Raw genomic sequence first — 18,476 nt, 5'->3', positions numbered from 1 at the left:
CCCGTTTTAATTAGAAGTGTTAGAATTTTATCTTTTCAATATGAGAGGAATTCCCGTTTTAATAGAAGTTGATGATGTGGAATTTTAAGGGAGCTAGAAAAATACCCCTTGTGGTCGTTTTAATTAAGTTTTAAAAACCCGTTTTTTAATTGGATGATGGATTCCATTTTAATTTAGAAGTGTGATTCCCGTTTTAATTAGAATTGTTAAATTTTTCTTTTTCAATAGAAGATGAATTATCATTATAATAGGATAATGATTTCCGTTTTTTAATTGGAGGAGGGATCTTGTTTTAATTTAGAAGTATGATTCCCGTTTTTAATAAGAGAAAGATTCCAGTTTTAATTAGAAGTGTTAGATTTTTCTTTTTCAATAGGAGAGAAATTCTCATTATAACAGAATAACGATTCTCGTTTTAATTAAAAGTGTTAGAATTTTTCTTTTCAATAGGAAAAAAATTTCCGTTTTAATAGGAGTTGATGATGTGGATTTTTAAGAGAGATAGAAAAATATCCCTTGTGGGAGCTTTAATATTAATACTAGAAGGTAGACCAGTGCATACGCACTGACTGACTCTTTTGAAAACTTGCTCAAAAATCATAACTATACATATATAAATTTTCTGATAAATCATGATTCATGTTTTCGTCACTAACCTGTTTTAATTTCCTAACAAAGTGTTTTAATCAAGTCTTAAAAACATGTTTTAATTCCTCGATAAATTGTTTTAAATAAGTTTTAAAAACCCATTTTTTAATTCGGGGAGGGATCCCATTTTAATTTATAAGTGTGATTCCCGTTTTTAATAGGAGAAAAATTCCTGTTTTAATTAGAAGTGCAAGATTTTTCTTTTTTAATAGGGGAGAAATTCCTATTATAATAGAAAAATGATTCACATTTTAATTAGAAGTGTTAGAATTTTCATTTTTTTTTTGAAAACTTGCTCAACAATCATAACTATACACATAACAATTTTCTAACAAATCATGATTCTTGTTTTTGCCGTTAACATTTTAATTTCATAACAAATTGTTTTAATTAGGTTTTAAAAACCCATTTTTAAGTGGGAGAGGGACCCCGTTTTAATAGGTGACTTAATTAGATATGTTAGATTTTTCCTTTCCAAAAGGAGAGGAATTCCCGTTTTAATAAGAGAAGGATTTACGTTTTAGTTAGAAGTGCTATTTTTTTTTTCTAATAGGGGAGAAATTCCCGTTTCAATAGGAGATAATGATGTGGAATTTTAATACAGTTCGAAAAATACCTTTTGTGAGAGCTTTAATATTAAGACTAGTTTGTAGCTCGTGCATACGCACTGGCTCTTTTGAAAACATTTATATTTTTTTTAGAAAATTGGGACTACCGTTTTAGTCGCTAACCCGTTTTAATTTTCTAACAAATTGTTTTAAATTAAATTTAAAAAACCCATTTTTTCAATTGGGAGAGAGATTCTGTTTTAATAAGAGAATGATTCCCGTTTTAATTAGATACGCTAAATTTTCGCTTAATTTTCAAAAGGGAGGAATTCTCATTTTAATAGAAGAAGGATTCCCGCTTTAATTAAAAGTGTTAGATTTTGTTTTAATAGGAGAAGAATTATCGTTATAATAGAAGAGAAATTCCCGTTTTTCAAATAGGAGAGAAATTATCGTTTTAATAGGAGATGACGTGGAATTTTAATAGAGCTCGAAAAATACCCCTTGTGAGAGCTTTAATATTAAGATATAGATATAGATAGATATAGATATAGATATGTCTTTTTGCACCTGCTCTTTGAACAACTCTTCTTTCTCTTCATAAGCACCGGCTCTTTTGAAAACATGTAGATTTTTTTTAGAAAATTGGGACTACCGTTTTAGCGCTAACCCGTTTTAATTTTCTAACAAATTATTTTTAATGAGGTTTTAATTAAGTTTTAATTAGGAGAGACATTCTGTTTTAATAGGAGAAGGATTCCCGCTTTAATTAAAAGTGCTAGAATTTGTTTTAATAGGAAAATAATTCCCGTTATAATAAGAGAGGAATTCCCATTGTAAAAAAGGATTTCCGTTTTCAAATAGGAGATAAATTTATGTTTTAATAGGAGATGATGTGGAATTTTAATAGAATTCGAAAAATACTCCTTGTGGGAGCTTTAATATTAAGATATAGATATAGATATAGATATGTCTTTTTGCACCTGCTCTTTGAACAACTCTTCTTTCTCTTCATAACTTGCAAGAGCAGTGACTTGAACCTGACAATTTAAACAAGAATAACACGTCTTATAAGTTTTCGTCAATTATAAACATGGGAGAGGGGGGAGAGAGTAAATCTTATGATCAGTATAGACTAGCATCTCACATTAAAGAATTTGTTCAGGGCGGCTTCTTTGTGGGCTTCTGGTTTAGGAACAGTATTCCATATCTGTTCACAAAAATGAAACAATATTATATTTTTCAAAATAAATTAATAAAATTATATTTTCCAGATGGGGATATATTTACTGACTTACTACCTTCTGAATATCTTCTCTTAAGGCATCTGCCAAAATATCGAATGGTGCCTACAGATCACAGACAGCACAAGTGACAATCCATACCAAATGAAGTTTCAAGGTAGAACTCAAATTATTTGAAATATTTGACAAATATATTTGTCTTATATTTGAAACATACCTTTGTCTTATCACGTATGACAAATATCAGAGTTGTTTTACGTGGACTAAGCAAGCGCATCATCACCTACATAAAAAGCAATGAACAATTGCCAAAAGATAACATTCGAAGCTATAAACAAGGAATGGCATACATTTATACCTGGAAAACCGTCTTTAAAAGAGGCTTGTTTGCAGCCCGCTCACGGCCAATATCATGGCACCACCTAAATAAAAATGATTTCAGAAATCCCTCTTACAGTAATTGTAGTAAGACACCTGAAGTTGACACAGCAACATACAAAATAATAGAAAGGGGAAAAGACGGTAAACGGTGGGGCTTACATGTTAATAAGGACTATATCTGAAACCGCAAGAGCAAAAAGAGCACTCTGCTTCTCAAACGCGGTATCATCCTATAAAAGAAAATGACTGATTAGCAAAGAAGCAACAGTTCGACAAGAATTTTAGTTCAATGGAAAAACTTAAATCCAAGAAAGTAACATAGTCTGACTTGCAGCTTTTGTTGTATATATTCTAATCTATTTTGTGATTTACAATGTTATACCTATTTTCTTTAAGTATCAGTCGAATATTTTTTGTTCAAATAGTACTCAAACGCTTGGATTTCTTAACACGGCTGATCATTTTTTAGGGGATTTCAATATTGTAAAATTGTTTACAAAAAACTCTAGTTAATTGATTCGTTACAGCCTCAAGGTTGAGGAGCTCGTGTAGTCGATTCACAGGATCGGAGGTATAGGTATAACGTTCAGAGGCATGGGCAATAGGCAATAGCCAATAGCTAGGATTCCATAAGGCCATAACCAACATAACCATATAAAAACAAGCATAACTAATAACTCAATGAACAATATAGATGATCTCTATTGGACTTTATAATGAGCAACCTAAGAGAGTCCAGGTGAAGAATTGAAACGGAACAGAGTTGTTTCTAGTCACAGAGTTTGTGGGTCTTTTTCTGAGTCATCACACGGTCCACTAGTGGACCGTGTGATGCAGGGATTGAGAACTATGGTGAAGAAGAAGGAGAAGAGATGTTAATGGAGTGAGGGTGGAACTGGTCTGTGGCTGCCTACATATCCCCTAAATGCTAGAGGAATCAAACCATAATCATGTAGTTCATGAGGGTTGATCTCTCTCCTTTTTATAGGAGAAAGTTAGGAGTCTTATGGTTAGGGTTTACTTCATTTCGTGTGAGTTCTCTTCCTTCTTAGGACTCCACTTTCCTCTTAATAATCCACCTCATTTGGAAGTCTAAATTTGGACAGCATTCTATTCGGTGTGAGTTCCCTTCTTCGTTGTGATAACCCTCCTGTAGATAGAAGGTTATCCCTAAGGGGCGACTCTCACGATATGCCTCCAATATTCCTTCCTTATCATCAAGAACCACCCTCTTATACTTTCTTCAGTCAGGAATTGTTTATATTAGTTCCTAACAACTTGGAGAACACTCTTGCTTAAAGGTGGTTCATCACGTAACAGGCACATGCCATTGAAGTCACGTTATGAGCACGAGTTCACTTAATCTCAAACCTGTTCTGATGGTCCTTGTCTCATGATGAGGATTTGCAGTCTTAAGGTATTTCACCCACCACGTGTCACTTAGATACCTGAAGAAAATCCCCCTACAAATTCCCCTCTCGTGCCACTAGCACGTGAGCTCTTGAAGCGTTGTTGTTTTTGGCGTGAGAATCTTTTTTGTAAGCAGTTACACAACAGTACGTTTATTTGCTTACCTAATAAAGGCCTCGAAAATACAATTCGGTTGGGTAGACGCTTCCTGAAAAAGGTAATGATGGCAGTTCCATCTCGAATCAACATGTTGCTTAAGAAAATCTCAACTATCGATCGTATCATATATAAGAAAATTAATGAGAAGATTCTATTTATCTCCTCCATCAATATCTCTGCAAAAAGATTTTCTTGTTCTCTCTTAAAAACCAAACCAAAAAATCAAAACTTTCTTATACTCCGACCGTGAATCCCAATTGGTCGCTCATCAACTTTGGAGTGGAACTGATCATGGAGAAGTTTCACATTCCGGCAAACATCCAATTGGTATGGGGGAGATACTCTGATGAAGTTGTTGGATATGCCGAAATGGATCGAAATTTCGTATTCTACCGAAATTTCAATTACACGTACTATAAAAACAAGGGTTTAGAAATTAAAGTGTGAGACAAAATTGGTTGCTAGGGTTTGGGATTTGGTTCTCTTTAGAGAGCTTTGGAAGAAGAAAGGTTCATTTGTTTATGCTCAAAACTCTTTGGTAGTTGTCTACACTATTGAAAGTTGTAGAGTTGAGAAAACATTGTTGTGAGGAAAGGAAAAGAGAGATTTGCGAGTTTTCTTCTTGGGAAACTTTGAGGATTCTTTGGAATCAAAGTGAGAGCTTATTATACTCTTTTGAATTTTCTCTCTATTGGAAATTCTCTATTTGGTTGTGGATTAGGCGCAAGCTAAACCACGTAAATCTTTGTCTCTCTTCTCTTGGTTGTTTGTTTGAATTGGTGAGTAGTTTATATTGTTTAAGAGTTATTTAATTGATTTCATACACCGTAGTTGTGGGTTGTTGCTTCTACCACATTTGATATTGGTTGTTCGCTTCCGTTACATTGGATTGGTGTGATTCATAGTTTTTTGGGAACAACAAATTGGTATCAGAGCTAAAGGTTTTACCTTGGCTTAGTTGGTGATTGTTTGTGGTGGAAGTTTGGTTGAAATCAAAATTTTTTTGTTTCATTAATTGTTTCCGCATTGGTAGTGTTTGAGGTGTATGCAAATTTTGAAGATGACAAATCCTAGTGATGACGAGACTCCTAATGTTGAAACTTCTTCTAATTCGAAAATGAAGATGGTTAGTGTGGGCAGATTTGATGTCAAAAAGTTCAATGGCAAGAACAATTTTGGCATGTGGTAGTGTGAGGTTCTAGATGTTCTGGCGAAAGAAAATTTGGATGAAGCCTTGGAAGAAAAACCTGAGGCAATGTCAGAAGCAGAGTGGAAGAGGTTGAATAAAGAAGTTTGTGGGTCTATTCGACTTTGTTTGGCAAAGGAGTAAAAATACTTTGTCATGAAAGAAACCTCCGCTAAGGAACTCTGGAAGAAGCTTGAAGACAAGTTTATGACGAAGAACATTCATAATAAAGTGTTATTGATGAGGAAGTTTTTCCGGATGAATATGAGGCCAGGTGTTACCTTGTCTGAGCACTTGGATGAGCTCAATAAGCTCGTTTCCGACTTATTGAATTTGGATGAAAAAGTGCCTGAGCACTACAAGGTGGTATGCCTTTTGAATTCCCTTCCGGATGATCTCGAGTATCTCGCATCTAATTTGATGGCGGGAAAGGAAATCTTGGATTATGAAGTGGTGGCTACAACATTGGTGTATCATGAGTATGGCTACAACATCTATGCTTAAGCTTTGGTTGTGAGGGGAAGAAACTATGAAAGGAATAATGGTAGGGGTGGTGGATCTCGCTCTAAATCAAGAGTGAGACGTGATCGATTAGATGAAGACCAATTTGTCTTTTGCCACAAGAAAGGACATTGGAAGTTTGAATGTCCCAAGTTGAAATCGAAGAACCAAGATTCTTCAAATACTGAAAGTGTAAATGTTACACAATATGGAGGTAGTGATGACGGTTCCGTTTTTTCTTTTACTACTTCGATGGTTGGTTGTTCCACGAGGGAGTGGATTCTTGATTCTGGATGTTCTCAGCATATGTGTCATAATAGGGATTTGTTTACTAGCTTCAAGGAGCTAGATGGTGGAGATGTTCTGTTAGGTAATGGTCAAATTTGCAGAATACGTGGAAAAGGAACTATCTATTTGAAGATATTTGATGGAGCAGTTAGAGAATTGGTTGGTGTTCGGTATGTGCCAGATTTGCAATCTAACCTCATCTCTTTGGGTTCTTTAGAGTCAGATGGTATGAAAGTTGTGTTTGAACATGGAAATTCAAAGGTTGTTGTGGGTGCACGTGTGGTAATGAAAGTGACAAGGTGAACGAATTTGTACTTTCTTAATGGAAGTGTGGTTGGTGTAGGTGGAGATCATTTTACTTGTATGGTTGTTGGAAACTCTACCATGAAGGAAGAACGTGATTTTGGGAAGAAACAAAAATTTGTTTCTTTTGGGCATTTTGATTTGAATGTATGTTCAGATGTTGGAGATATATCTCAAAAGGTGGAGATTGATGTCGCTCCTTGTGATGTAGATGAGTACACAACTGATAATGAAAGTGAAGCCACAGTTGAAGTTGTAGATGCTCTAGCCCATGAGCATAGTGAAGTTGTAAAGTCATTTGTTGTTGGAAGCCATATGAGGTTTTGGGGTGTTGGAACATCTCCTACTCTAGGAGAGGGTATTGGAACATCTTCAGTATACTCAGTGGAGATGATATTTGGTACTTTTGACCCCTTTGTGTTGAAGTTTGTTGGTGATCTCTTGAGGGACTCACGCCCTTCCGGGCATTGATATATATGGGCATGGTTGTTGATTGACCCCTTTTTTGGGGGTATGGAAGAACTACAAAGGCTTGATCCCTTGACCGGGTACGTAGACAACCATTTTGTAGTGCAGTCATTGTTAGGTCGTTAGGGACATTGATGGTTAGATTGGTTGGATTGGTTGGTTCTCTCTTTGATGTTGTTTGGTTGGTTGGGTGTAGCACATTGGTTGGTCGGCTCAAATTTGGGAAATTCTTCACTGAGGTGGAGAATTGTTGGATACGCCGAAATGGATCGAAATTTCGTATTCCACCAAAATTTCAGCTACACTATAAAAACAAAGTCAGGGTTTAGAAATTAAAGTGTGAGACAAAATTGGTTGTTAGGGTTTGGGATTTGGTGTCTCTTTAGAGAGCTTTGGAAGAAGAAAGACTTGAGTCTTCTCTTCATTTGTTTATGCCCAAAATTCTTTAGCAGTTGTCTACACCATTGAAAGTTGTAGAGTTGAAAGAACATTGTTGTGAGGAAAGAAAAAGAGAGATTTGTGAGTTTTCTTCTTGAGAAACTTTGGGGATTCTTTGGAATCAAGGTGAAAACTTATTGTACTCTTTTGAATTTTATCTTTATTGGAAATTTCTCTATTTGGTTGTGGATTAGGCGCAAGCTAAACCACGTAAATCTTTGTCTCTCTTCTCTTGGTTGTTTGTTTGAATTGGTGAGTAGTTTACATTGTTTAGGAGTTATTTAATTGATTTCATACACCGTAGTTGTGGGTTGTTGCTTCTACCACATTTGATATTGGTTGTTCGCTTCCGTTGTATTGGATTGGTGTGTTTCATAGTTTTTGGGGCACAATAGAAGTGGCCTACAAAGAGTTACAATAGGGTCGATCTAGTTCTTCCTCTTCCACCACTGCTTCGAGTGTTTAGTGCACTTCAATCTTGCACTTGGTCAAGCTTCACCCATACATGTTCTACAGAACAGTTATGTACTTAGCCATATTGGTCAAGAAGTATGGCTTCGCTTGAACCGATTGCTGTTTGGATATTTTTATGAAGTGCGCTAGATTCGCAACAATCTTTTTATTATTTGATGACCAGAGACAAGAACTCTCCAATTGTTTCTTTTGAAAGGAAGCATAGTGACGACGGTTGGTCTGATCACTTCATCAGAGTTCTTGGTGATGCTTGGGACGTTTGTCCTGTTGATGCTGATAATGAACCTATTGGAATTTGTGTCCCAAGAACTACCATCATCCAACAAGTATGTTACCTTTTACTCTGATATGATACTAGTACATACCCTTTACTCAGATATGTTACTCTTCTAATTTTTTGAATAAGCGGAAAGTTCTCATCTTAATTTAGCGGCGGTGGCCACTTGATGTAACTCTGATTCTTGACCGAATCTAGGATTCATCCTGTGTTTTGCTTAAAGGAGCATAGTTTTGATCAATCTAAGGCATTTTTCAGCTCCTTCCACTATCGGTTTCTTCTGTGGTTTTCCATCCCTGTTGCTTGTCGAGTTCTTGTATTGTCCCTTATGCAAATGGTCTTTTGATGGGGAATCAGACCTTTGGAGACCTTGATTGTGACCTTTCTTATGCCTAGGAGGTGAGGAATCACCACGATTCTCAGACGGAGCGGAGGATGCATTATGTCTTGCCTTTTTTGCCCCCTGTTGTCGGTTCAGTACATCTTCTTCCCAACCAGTAAGAGTCTCGATCAACTCGTTCCAAATGCTCTTCCAGGTCATTTGGTGGCCTCTTAGATAGTGAATAAAATAGGAGCTCTTGTCATTCCAGTCCCTGTTTGAAGGTGATAATAGCAGTCTGCTCATCGTAGTACTCTATCTGGATTGAGGCCTCCATGAAACGTAGCATGTAGGACCTGAGTGTCTCCCCATTCCTGATGTTAAAGAGTGCATCAATTCTTGTAGGCTGATGTTTATTGCAAGAATATCTATCAATAAATATCCTGTACAGCTCCTTGGAGGACCTAATATGTCCTTTTGGTAGTCTGTGATACCACTGCAGTGCATATCCTGTATAGTTATCAATACTCCTGACATTTGACATGATTGATAAGCACATTAAATGCTACATATTTATGCCCACATTTATATTGTATTGTCTAGTTAATTGATATAAGTTTATTTGATTAGTCTGTTTCACTAGTTTTACAGGAATCGACACGAATACGACGAAACGGACTGAGACTGAGGACTTTATGGGGTTGTAAGATCCTCAAGGCTTGACTCCAGAGAGAATACACAAACCAAGGTTGGAAATAGCATGTATGAGGTATTCTAAAGCTACTATAAAAAGTTGAAGTGTTGTTGTCAAGAGGTCAGAACGCGCCTGCGATCTAATATGCCTGTTCGAGAGCGCGACCCTCTTCTAAATTTGTCAGAATTACAGTGTTTTACAGAACACTTCGCAGCTCACCTCCACCACTTGGAACTCGATTTGGATAGTTCCAAAAAGGATTCAAACACTGAAGGGAGGTTTCCAAAAGCAATCCCAAGACTTGCACGACCTAAAGAAACCTTATATAAACAAAGAAAGTGGAGAGAGTTCTCTCTCTCGCCCCCATCACATAAAATCATAGCACACCATTCGAGAGCTTGTTGGAGAAGAAAAAGTAGAAGGAGGAAACTTGAAGAAGAAGGAGTCAAGCCACAGATCACCATCGTCGATATGAGTTCTTCTAAACTTTGTTTTACCTTCATTATTATGTATAGCTAAATTCTAAGTCTAGGGCAAATGAAGCCTTAGACTTATGTTTGTGTTTTTAGATTAGTTTCAAGGATTTTCAATATGCTTATGTTCAAACAAATTTTCTAAGTTCACGTCTAATAGTAAAACTTTATCTTTCATATTGTATGTTATGCATCCATTATAGTTTGATAGTTGTCGTTATTAGATAAAGCTTGTTGTAACTGTTAATGTCAAAATTGGATATTACTCGTGCCGTAAAAAGACAAGTAATCTTTTGAGTTTGATTATTAGTGCTGAATTTCTAAAAGATACATGTTAACTAAGATTTATCACATTCACATCATCGAGAAAGCTAGGGTTACCTTTCCCTCATGTTACTTGTATAAATTATGAAACTTTGGAATTGATTATAAGAATACAAACAATGGTCTAAGGTGGATTCACAGTCCTAGAATTTTGTCCACGTAATAAAACCCAAGTCTTTATAGTTAAGTGGTTTCGTAGTATAATCATATTAGGTAGTTTAATTTGTAGTTAAACAGCTTTCAAATCAAACAACCATCATCTTTCGGATTAGGTTAAATAGATTTTAGATCTCAATTATTCCTAGATAGCAATCCCTGTGGGTTCGACCTTGTTCTCGCACACCTACTACAATAGACCTTGTGCGTTTGCAAGTAATAGTAAAATAAGAGTTAATTAGCATGTTTGTTTAGGTTAGTTAAATCTTCATCAATGATCGTACTTCTCGTACTGGCCCATTGTGGCTCTGTTTATGAACACAAGGTCAACTGGATGTAACATGCCATAAAAAAATGTTGAACTTCGGCTGACGATAACTACGAGGGCAAGACTTCTTAGATACCCTTGAAGAAAAAGGAGACCTTCCAACCCCCATTATAGCTGACTGGACGAGTGAATCTTGCATCTTTTTGCCATTCCCAGTCATTCCATTCATTTTCTACAACAACTCATTCTTCTCGTTCTCCCCTGTTGTGGGTCGACTTGAGCCTCGCCTGTTATGAGTTCTATTTTGGTGTCGGGGTCAATATCATGATCATGATCTAACTCTGAGTAAGGCTCTTCGAGTTCGTCGGAGTATTCTTTGGAACTGTACTCCGATTATGAGTGTCTTCTGCGGGTGGATCCCTACGTCTGGGGATCTCTAGCCCTGCCATCACCTGGAAGGCCGTCACCATCTAGGTTGTTGTGCGGCTCCTTCCCTGTGTCTGCTTGGTATAGTTGCTTCAACAACGACCACTCTCTTTCCAGATTTCACCTTTGTTGCTCCCGAGTTTGAACCGCTTGACTAATTGCTTGGACAAACCCTAGAGTGGTGAGCATGTGATGTTCTCGCCATTCCCTCCCTATCCTTGAACGTCATTGTTGGTATATGCAGGTGTGATAACGAGTCCATCATTGCTGCCACAAGTTAGTTGTTCATGAGGAGGAAGTTTGCCGCTTTGATGCTCGACTCTCCTTCGTTGTTTGGTTCATGCTCTTCTTTTCTAGCACGTGAGCTTCCACCACATCCTGTTCTCCTGGGTCCTGCCATCACAACTTAACCAAAAGGTATTAAACTGAATCGGTCGACTGTACTAAACTTACTTGTTGTCGTTCCCGACAGATGACGCCAAAAGATGTGGGGGTTTTTTTTTGAGTATCCCACGATCCCTTATTGGACCGTGTAATACACTGCTTGAGAACTGTGATGGGGACGGAGAAGAGATGATAACGGAGTGAGGGTTGAATCGGTCTGCAGCTACCTACGTATCCAGTGGCGGAGCTAGGAATTTGAATGAGGGTGAGCCACCCAAATAACCAAGTATACAAAAAAAAAAAAAAAACTGGCCGGCCTGGGTGATAAACATATGTGATTAAGTGATAATTGATAACTATATTTTTTAGTTGTATGACATTTTCAGTAAACTTAGCTATAGCTGGGCCTGTTGTTTATCTTTGGATTCGGAATAGGGATGGTCTTTGAGTAGTTTGTACTTTGTAGGTATTCCCACTTCCATAATCTCTCATAAGAGGCAAATAGGAACAAAATTTTCACACTTCTAGAATGGCAGCAAAAATTTCACTGAATTTGCATCCGTTAGTGGTGGAAACATCCATCAATAACTTAAACACAATTTTTTTAGAATTCCTAATCTCCAAATTCCAACTAGATCAACTTAATATTTTGCAATATATCGTGACAATCGTGTAATTTGTATGAATACAACCTCTTCTCTCCGAAAGCAATTTCACACCTCCAACTCTCCAAGCCCATTGCAATCTTTGGTGATAATAATACATAAATAAATTATCAAATCATCTGCTCACTCTTTTGAAGTTCTTGCATTACTTCATTTTCAATAAACAAGAAAACGAGAGAAATTTGTTTTCTATAATTTTTTCCTAATTAACCAGGTTTATTTTTTGAATGGGAGGATTGAGTATTAAGCCAAATGTCGACCCCTCTTTCTCAAACTTGATGAACACAAATGAGACTACACCCACGAAATACTGGTGAATAAAAACGTACTATTGATGGGGAGTGATGATACTTATTGATCACGCTATTCCTAGATGCTAGTTCCACCAGAGGCAGCGTAGCTAACCCGAGACCAGCTAGCCAACCATTGAGCCGCTTAGTGTACGTACCTACTGAACCACAACTCAACCTAGACTCCACTCGAAACTGGTTCCTTCAATGGCACAGGTGGAAGAAACAATGCCTTCCCATTTGCGCCATTGCCTAATGACCATTTCTTCGGCTTCATTCCTTTTATTGCCTCTGCTTTCTTTCATGTCCCACTTTTGTACCTTAGTCGAATTTGGGTGAGCCAGTTTTCGAAACTTTCAATGTCTTCGGAGTCTTGAGGTGTTTCGGTTTTAGTTGTTTTGGCTTCTATTTAGGGAGTCTGTGCATCTTGTTGTGAAGGAAAGAGAAGGCTTATTATATCATTATGGTTTTATTGATGAAGAAAAAAAAGATAAAAAATGAAATAGGGTAGAAGATGAACGGAAGAAGAGGATGCAATCATGATTGCCATTTCAGTTCTTGTTTGCAATTCTTTCCAGTTCTACCATACATACACTCTCATACATGATTAAGTGATAACTATATTTTTTTTTGGAGAAAGTTGAGGGTACGCCAGGGTGTACCCTGGGACCCCCCTAGCTCCGCCACTGCGTATTACTGATGTATATTTGCCTGTTAATATAGAAATATATATCGATGATATAAGTACATTTTTGCCTATTAGTATATATATACGTAAGAGTAGAATCTCTTCCCATACTAACGTCTATAGCTACGTATGAATGAACTATGTTTGCATGATTAGATTTTATATGCATATTTAGTAACTTACACTTGAAAATAATAAATTAATTAATAATAATTAATTAATTAAAAAATTAAAAAAAAAACTAATCATAATAATGATAATTATTATTATTTTGTACCTTTATCCTATACATAATTTGTAAAAAAAAAAAAAATCATAAATCATAATCATATTCCAACGATGTCTAAGAAACTTGAAAGATTGAGGTTCTTTAATTAAGGAGCGTGCTTGCACGGAAAACCTCTCTCATTTCTCTCATGTGACCTGGCTATTGGTTTATGCACTTTTTTTTTGCACGCAAGTAGGGATATTTTATTAATCTAATAAAGAATGTTACATCGAGAGTAGAAAGCTTACATCCAAATTAAGGTGAAAAAAGTAGTACTTCCAAGTTTAGTTAAACCGGTAGTAAGTCCTATAGGGGCTTTCTAGGCTAGTGACAAAACTTGATTTGGTAGAGCTCCACCGCTCCTCACCTTGGTTCAGAGTTGATCCCATCTTGGCTACTGCATCAGCGCCAAAATTTGATGTTGCTTTATGCACACGTATTCCTCGTTTCACTACTTGTAAAGTCCTGAATTCTTATTAAGGGTAAATTAGTAAATGACACGTGAAACCTAGGGATGATTAGGTACGTGGCCAATCAGATAGACGTTTAGCCTGACGTAACGTAAATTGATTTAACACCGACTGAGAAACCAAGTTAGTTAAGGAAAAACCACTTAAAAAATTCTAAGGTTTCATATCACTGGTTACTTAGAATATACGAAGATCGAAAAAGAAGATAAATAATAAGTGATAAAATAATTCGATACATAGTAAATTCATGTACGCATAACTAAATACTTGCATAGTCAATACGAGTCTACCGCCTGTAAACCCGGAAACTTGAGACAGGTTAAGTCATTTGACGATAACTTCGCAATTACTGTATAACGTGCGCAAACTTAGACGTTACACGCGAGAGCGTGTGATCAAGCCATTGCTTGATAATAGATAACAAGGTAAGGGTAGGATGGTCTTATTACCTAACCCTTAGCTAATACGCATAGAAATCACACCAAACCAATTCGCACCCAATTTTTCTTCTTCCTCTCCATTTCGCCAACCACTTAGAACCCTAGGAGAGAGAAAACCAAAGCTGCCCAATTTCCATCGATTCAATCCTAAAGTTTTCACACCCAATCCTTAGAAACACTAAACTCAAGTGTGAGGATTCGAAATTCCTTGGAATTGCGTTGTACCAAGGTAAAAGGTGAGTTTAATTTCTTCCCAAATAGCTAGATTAGACTCAAATTCGATGGATTTGATGTATTGATGGAAATAATTGAATTGGGGGTGATGTATTTCGGCAGTAGCTGTTTGGAGAAGATAGAGTTGAGTGAAATTGGTAGAGAAGAAAGCTAAGGAGCTATTTTTACTGGCTTGGTAATAATTATTATATATTCACTCTATTTTAGAGAAGTTTATGTTAGTTCTATACTTTGTTTAAGATCATGTTGATTAATGATTGAATGAGAAGGAACACACACTTAGTTATTACTAGATTTTTAAAATGAAGGTGTGGAATTGTTGGTAGTTGGAGTTGTGAAATGAAGGGTGTGGAATTGTTGGTAGTTGGAGTTGAGAAAAAAAACCTTAATAGTTAGTGGAAGTGATATGATTGGTGTGGGCATAAAGGCCTGCAGAGACCTGTCAGAGGAATAATGCTAGAAATGGCCTCTCGGTTTTAAACGTTTAAAACGTTTAAAACGGGTAAAATCGTTTAAAAGTTAAAACGTTTAGGAAAAGTTTTACCCGGAAACACAAATTCTTAAGCGTTGAGATTTCTTCTTAGCGGAGATTTCTTACATTAGATTAGAATTACTCGTTAGTTTTATAAATTCTAATAACCCATATATATATATATATATATGATGTTATAGGAGTTAAATACGAGAGAATTACTCGTTAGTTTTATAAATTCTAATAACCTATATATATATGATGTTATAGGAGTTAAATACGAGTGGATTCGGTTAAGTGGGACTTGAGGAGAAACGAAGCTTGCTAAGGTAGGAACTTACATACCAATATCTAGCATGCTTATTTTCATGCATGATTTGATTGGTTTAAATTGGTAAAAGATAGTTGCTTATCAACTATGTATATATATGTGATATTCATGTTTTGCATTCGTATTTTTCCTCGATAAAAACTAGATATATAGATAGCTTTTAGGTGAAAAATGAGTTTTGTGAAATCTGGGTAGTGGGGATTGTTTTCTTTTGTTAAAAGAGCAAAATTGGTTTTGGGAAGGGCTCTCGTCTCTTGTCTCAGTAAGGAGACAGAGAGATGGATTTTGTAATGTAGATAAGGATTACCCGGGTGTTTGTAACTATGTGTGAGGTTCTGGATTGTTCCATGGATATAGTTCGCTGTTATTTCTATTATTCGCCGTTTGGGAATCATAAGTTGTCATTTACTATGACTGGCCCGTTTGGGAGTCACAGGTTGTATTAATCGATTGTTGGAAATCCAGGAACTCACACATACAGAACCAGCAGTTTTAAAGGAAAACTAAATATGTATTTATAGTATTTGGAAATAACCGGTAATACAAGTATGTATTTATAGTATCTGGAAATAACCGGTAATACGAGTATATATTACTATGCTTATCACGAGGGGATTTAGAAAAGAAATTGTGAATTCCTATAAAGAAGGAATTGTTGTCGCATTTCCGGAGACGGCAGTTCATTCTAGGATTTACAACTGTGGTGTACACCTTTCGAGGTGATGGGGCATCTTTAAAGGGATGCATCCCAGGATGTAGTCCGGGAATTCTTTTTCTACTTTTCTAGATAACCATGCTTATACGTGTCACGCTGTATGGTGCTTAGCTTGTGTGAGGTTACATGTTACCTCGATGAGGTTTAGACGCGAGGAGTGAGAGTTTAGTCCACTCCTAGACGTGTGTCAGGATCCTGAGCAGTCTGCAGTGGTCGAACGGTTGACCACCGTAAGTTAGGTGACAGCCCGTATGGGGGTCGTGGTCATAGGGCCCACCTGATCCCTAAAGGCTTTGGGTTTTGTGTGTAAGTTCACAACAATAGCATTTCAGCTCCCTGCCGGTAAAATCAGGAAAATAACGGTGCATGGTTCACACTGGGAAGTACTGAACTGAGATATGCCTAGGACTGGGGCTGAATACTAGTCGTACCCTCACCATTCTAATAGGATGCAGCAGCCACAATAGTTGTATGATGATTGTGAAAAATCTATTTTGAGTATTAAAGAAGCATGCTGATATGATTTATGCTAGTTAGTGATTTATTATATAGTCACGATATTTTGATTATTATTATAGAAACCCTGCATGTTTCAAATGTTTTGCTATAAGTAGACTATTTATTGGTTATGTGCATTTCTACTAGGCATAGTTGTTTTGCTCATCCTATATTAACATTTCAGACGAACCAGTTGCGGAGGAGACTTTCCCTACCACTAGTGATGATGGTTATGGGGATTTGGGTGCTTTCCCCTATGCTTGACGAGGGACAGAGTCAAGTTATTTTGTTGTATATAGAGAGCCTAGTTCATTTTTGGTTGTATATAGAGAGCCAGTTCATTTTGATGTAATAATCGATGTATTTGGGTAGCGGTTCTCACTTAAACAGTTTTGTAGATATACAGGTATATCCCTGTCATATCTAAAGTTAAGAGTAGTATATATATGGTTGTTGGAAGGGTGAATTATGCGATTTCCAGGTTATGACAGGTTTTAGTATACGAAACGTTGATAAAACAAAGGAAATTCTGCCGAAATTTTAATAAAATTTGGAAAGCGTAAGGCCTCGTGATTCATCTCCATGTCCTCAGGATGTGTGGTGGGTCAGGGGCGTGACACTACTACATTAGCAGCACTGTAGGCCTACGTTGTTCACTTATAATTCTTACGTACATGATAAAATTCATGTAAAAATAACTTCTTTTTGTGCCTCAGATTTAATTTTATGCTTGCATGAGATTAAGATCTGGTAATAATAAAAAATTTGAATATACTTATCGTAGGTGAAAATACAATAAGCAATTGCGTAAGTTCTCACCTCAACAAAGTTCTTCATTTGTTAGGCTAAGTCCAATGGTTTAGCGCACCCTAACACCAAACCACAATAGCATAGTGTATATAGGTAACGAGGGTAGTGTTTACAGATCCAATGGTTTTTGGTGTAATTTGAAACAGTAACCTATCCTAGCCGCCATTGGTAATGGCGGGTATGAAAAACAAATTTTTTTTGGTGGCCGCCACTTACAAAGGTGTGTGGAGTTTTAGCATTAAATGCCCTACCTATTTTGCCCTTCTCCCAATTCTCTCCCCTTATCACCAAAAATATGTTAAAAATATAAAATATTATGGATAAAAAGGTAATTGGACAAACTTAATTCTTTAAAATTAAATTTGGTCAACACATTTTCTAGCCGCTTCTGATAGTGGCGTGTGTGAAATGCTTTCTCTTCTACCCGCCATTCATACTGGCGTGCAGAGCATACGCTATCTCGCTAAAATTGCCGGTATAGATAGATAAAATAATAGTGATAGCGTTGACGGCATAGTGTATTGACGCACCATTGGATCTCAATTTTCCTCATATTTAGTGCGATGGCGCACCATTGGACTTAGCCTTAATCAAAATCATCAAAATCCTTTGACGCCATTAACTCCATTCGTTATGGTTAACGAAAATCCACCAGCAGAGAAGCCCCTTTCGAATTTCTATACTGCCTTACAGGAAGAACCTTCTTCCTGCATCAAACTCGAGGATATTGTGGGTGATTTTTGAATCCCGCCCAACATTTTTGGATTGTTGCCTGTTTATCATGGTTTAGGCCATGAGAAACCGTATAACCACCTTCGTAGGATTCAGCAAGTCGCCACCACTTTCCAACATCCATCCATCTCCAACGAACAAGTCTTGTTAAGGTTGTTTCCTTTCACCTTAGCTGATAAAGCTTCAGTTTGGCTAGCAGATCAACCGCCACAATCCATCGACACATGGAACAAACTTGTGCAATCTTTCATGGTCAAATTCTACACTTAGAAGAAAACTACTGAAATGCTTCAGAAAATCCAATTCTTTCACCAACATCCTCATGAATCGTTTACCGAAGCATGGAGTCACTTTACCGATCTTCTTTTGGAATGTCCCCATCATCAACTTGACACTACTGTCCTCGTCCGTTCATTCTTTAATGGTCTATCCGATCATCAAAAAGAGACGCTTGATATTATGAACGGCGGTTGTTTCATGGACAAAGGGGCTAC

General features: G+C 36.8%; 1 protein-coding gene and 1 long non-coding RNA gene across 4 annotated transcripts in view; one reads left to right on the top strand and one right to left on the bottom strand.

Annotated features, from left to right (window-relative positions):
• The window catches only part of LOC147512159 (protein ROOT HAIR DEFECTIVE 3-like), a 44,854-nt gene extending 41,721 nt beyond the window's left edge, over positions 1–3,133 (bottom strand). For 2 of the 3 annotated variants that reach the window (XM_086595130.1, XM_086595132.1), the window contains exons 1-6: positions 2,981–3,133; positions 2,799–2,862; positions 2,658–2,723; positions 2,498–2,545; positions 2,344–2,406; positions 2,180–2,236 (exon numbers count right to left, since the gene is read on the bottom strand). In XM_086595130.1, the coding sequence (XP_086451256.1) occupies positions 2,180–2,236; positions 2,344–2,406; positions 2,498–2,545; positions 2,658–2,723; positions 2,799–2,862; positions 2,981–2,982 (300 nt within the window). In that variant the 5' untranslated portion in view covers positions 2,983–3,133. The remainder of the gene's footprint in view (positions 1–2,179; positions 2,237–2,343; positions 2,407–2,497; positions 2,546–2,657; positions 2,724–2,798; positions 2,863–2,980) is intronic. The other variant, XM_086595129.1, reaches the window with a different exon arrangement.
• An 11,974-nt stretch (positions 3,134–15,107) lies between these two features.
• Positions 15,108–16,906, top strand: LOC147512158 (uncharacterized). The gene is made up of 2 exons (XR_015217143.1): positions 15,108–15,225; positions 16,625–16,906. It is a non-coding gene; the product is annotated as an uncharacterized LOC147512158 (long non-coding RNA).
• The last annotated feature ends 1,570 nt before the right edge of the window (positions 16,907–18,476 follow it).

The sequence above is a fragment of the Coptis chinensis genome, chromosome 3, assembly GCF_015680905.1.
Source record: "Coptis chinensis isolate HL-2020 chromosome 3, ASM1568090v1, whole genome shotgun sequence".
Lineage (NCBI taxonomy): Eukaryota > Viridiplantae > Streptophyta > Magnoliopsida > Ranunculales > Ranunculaceae > Coptis > Coptis chinensis.
Note: the sequence above shows the minus strand (reverse complement) of the source record. Positions and strands in the feature narration are given on the sequence as shown.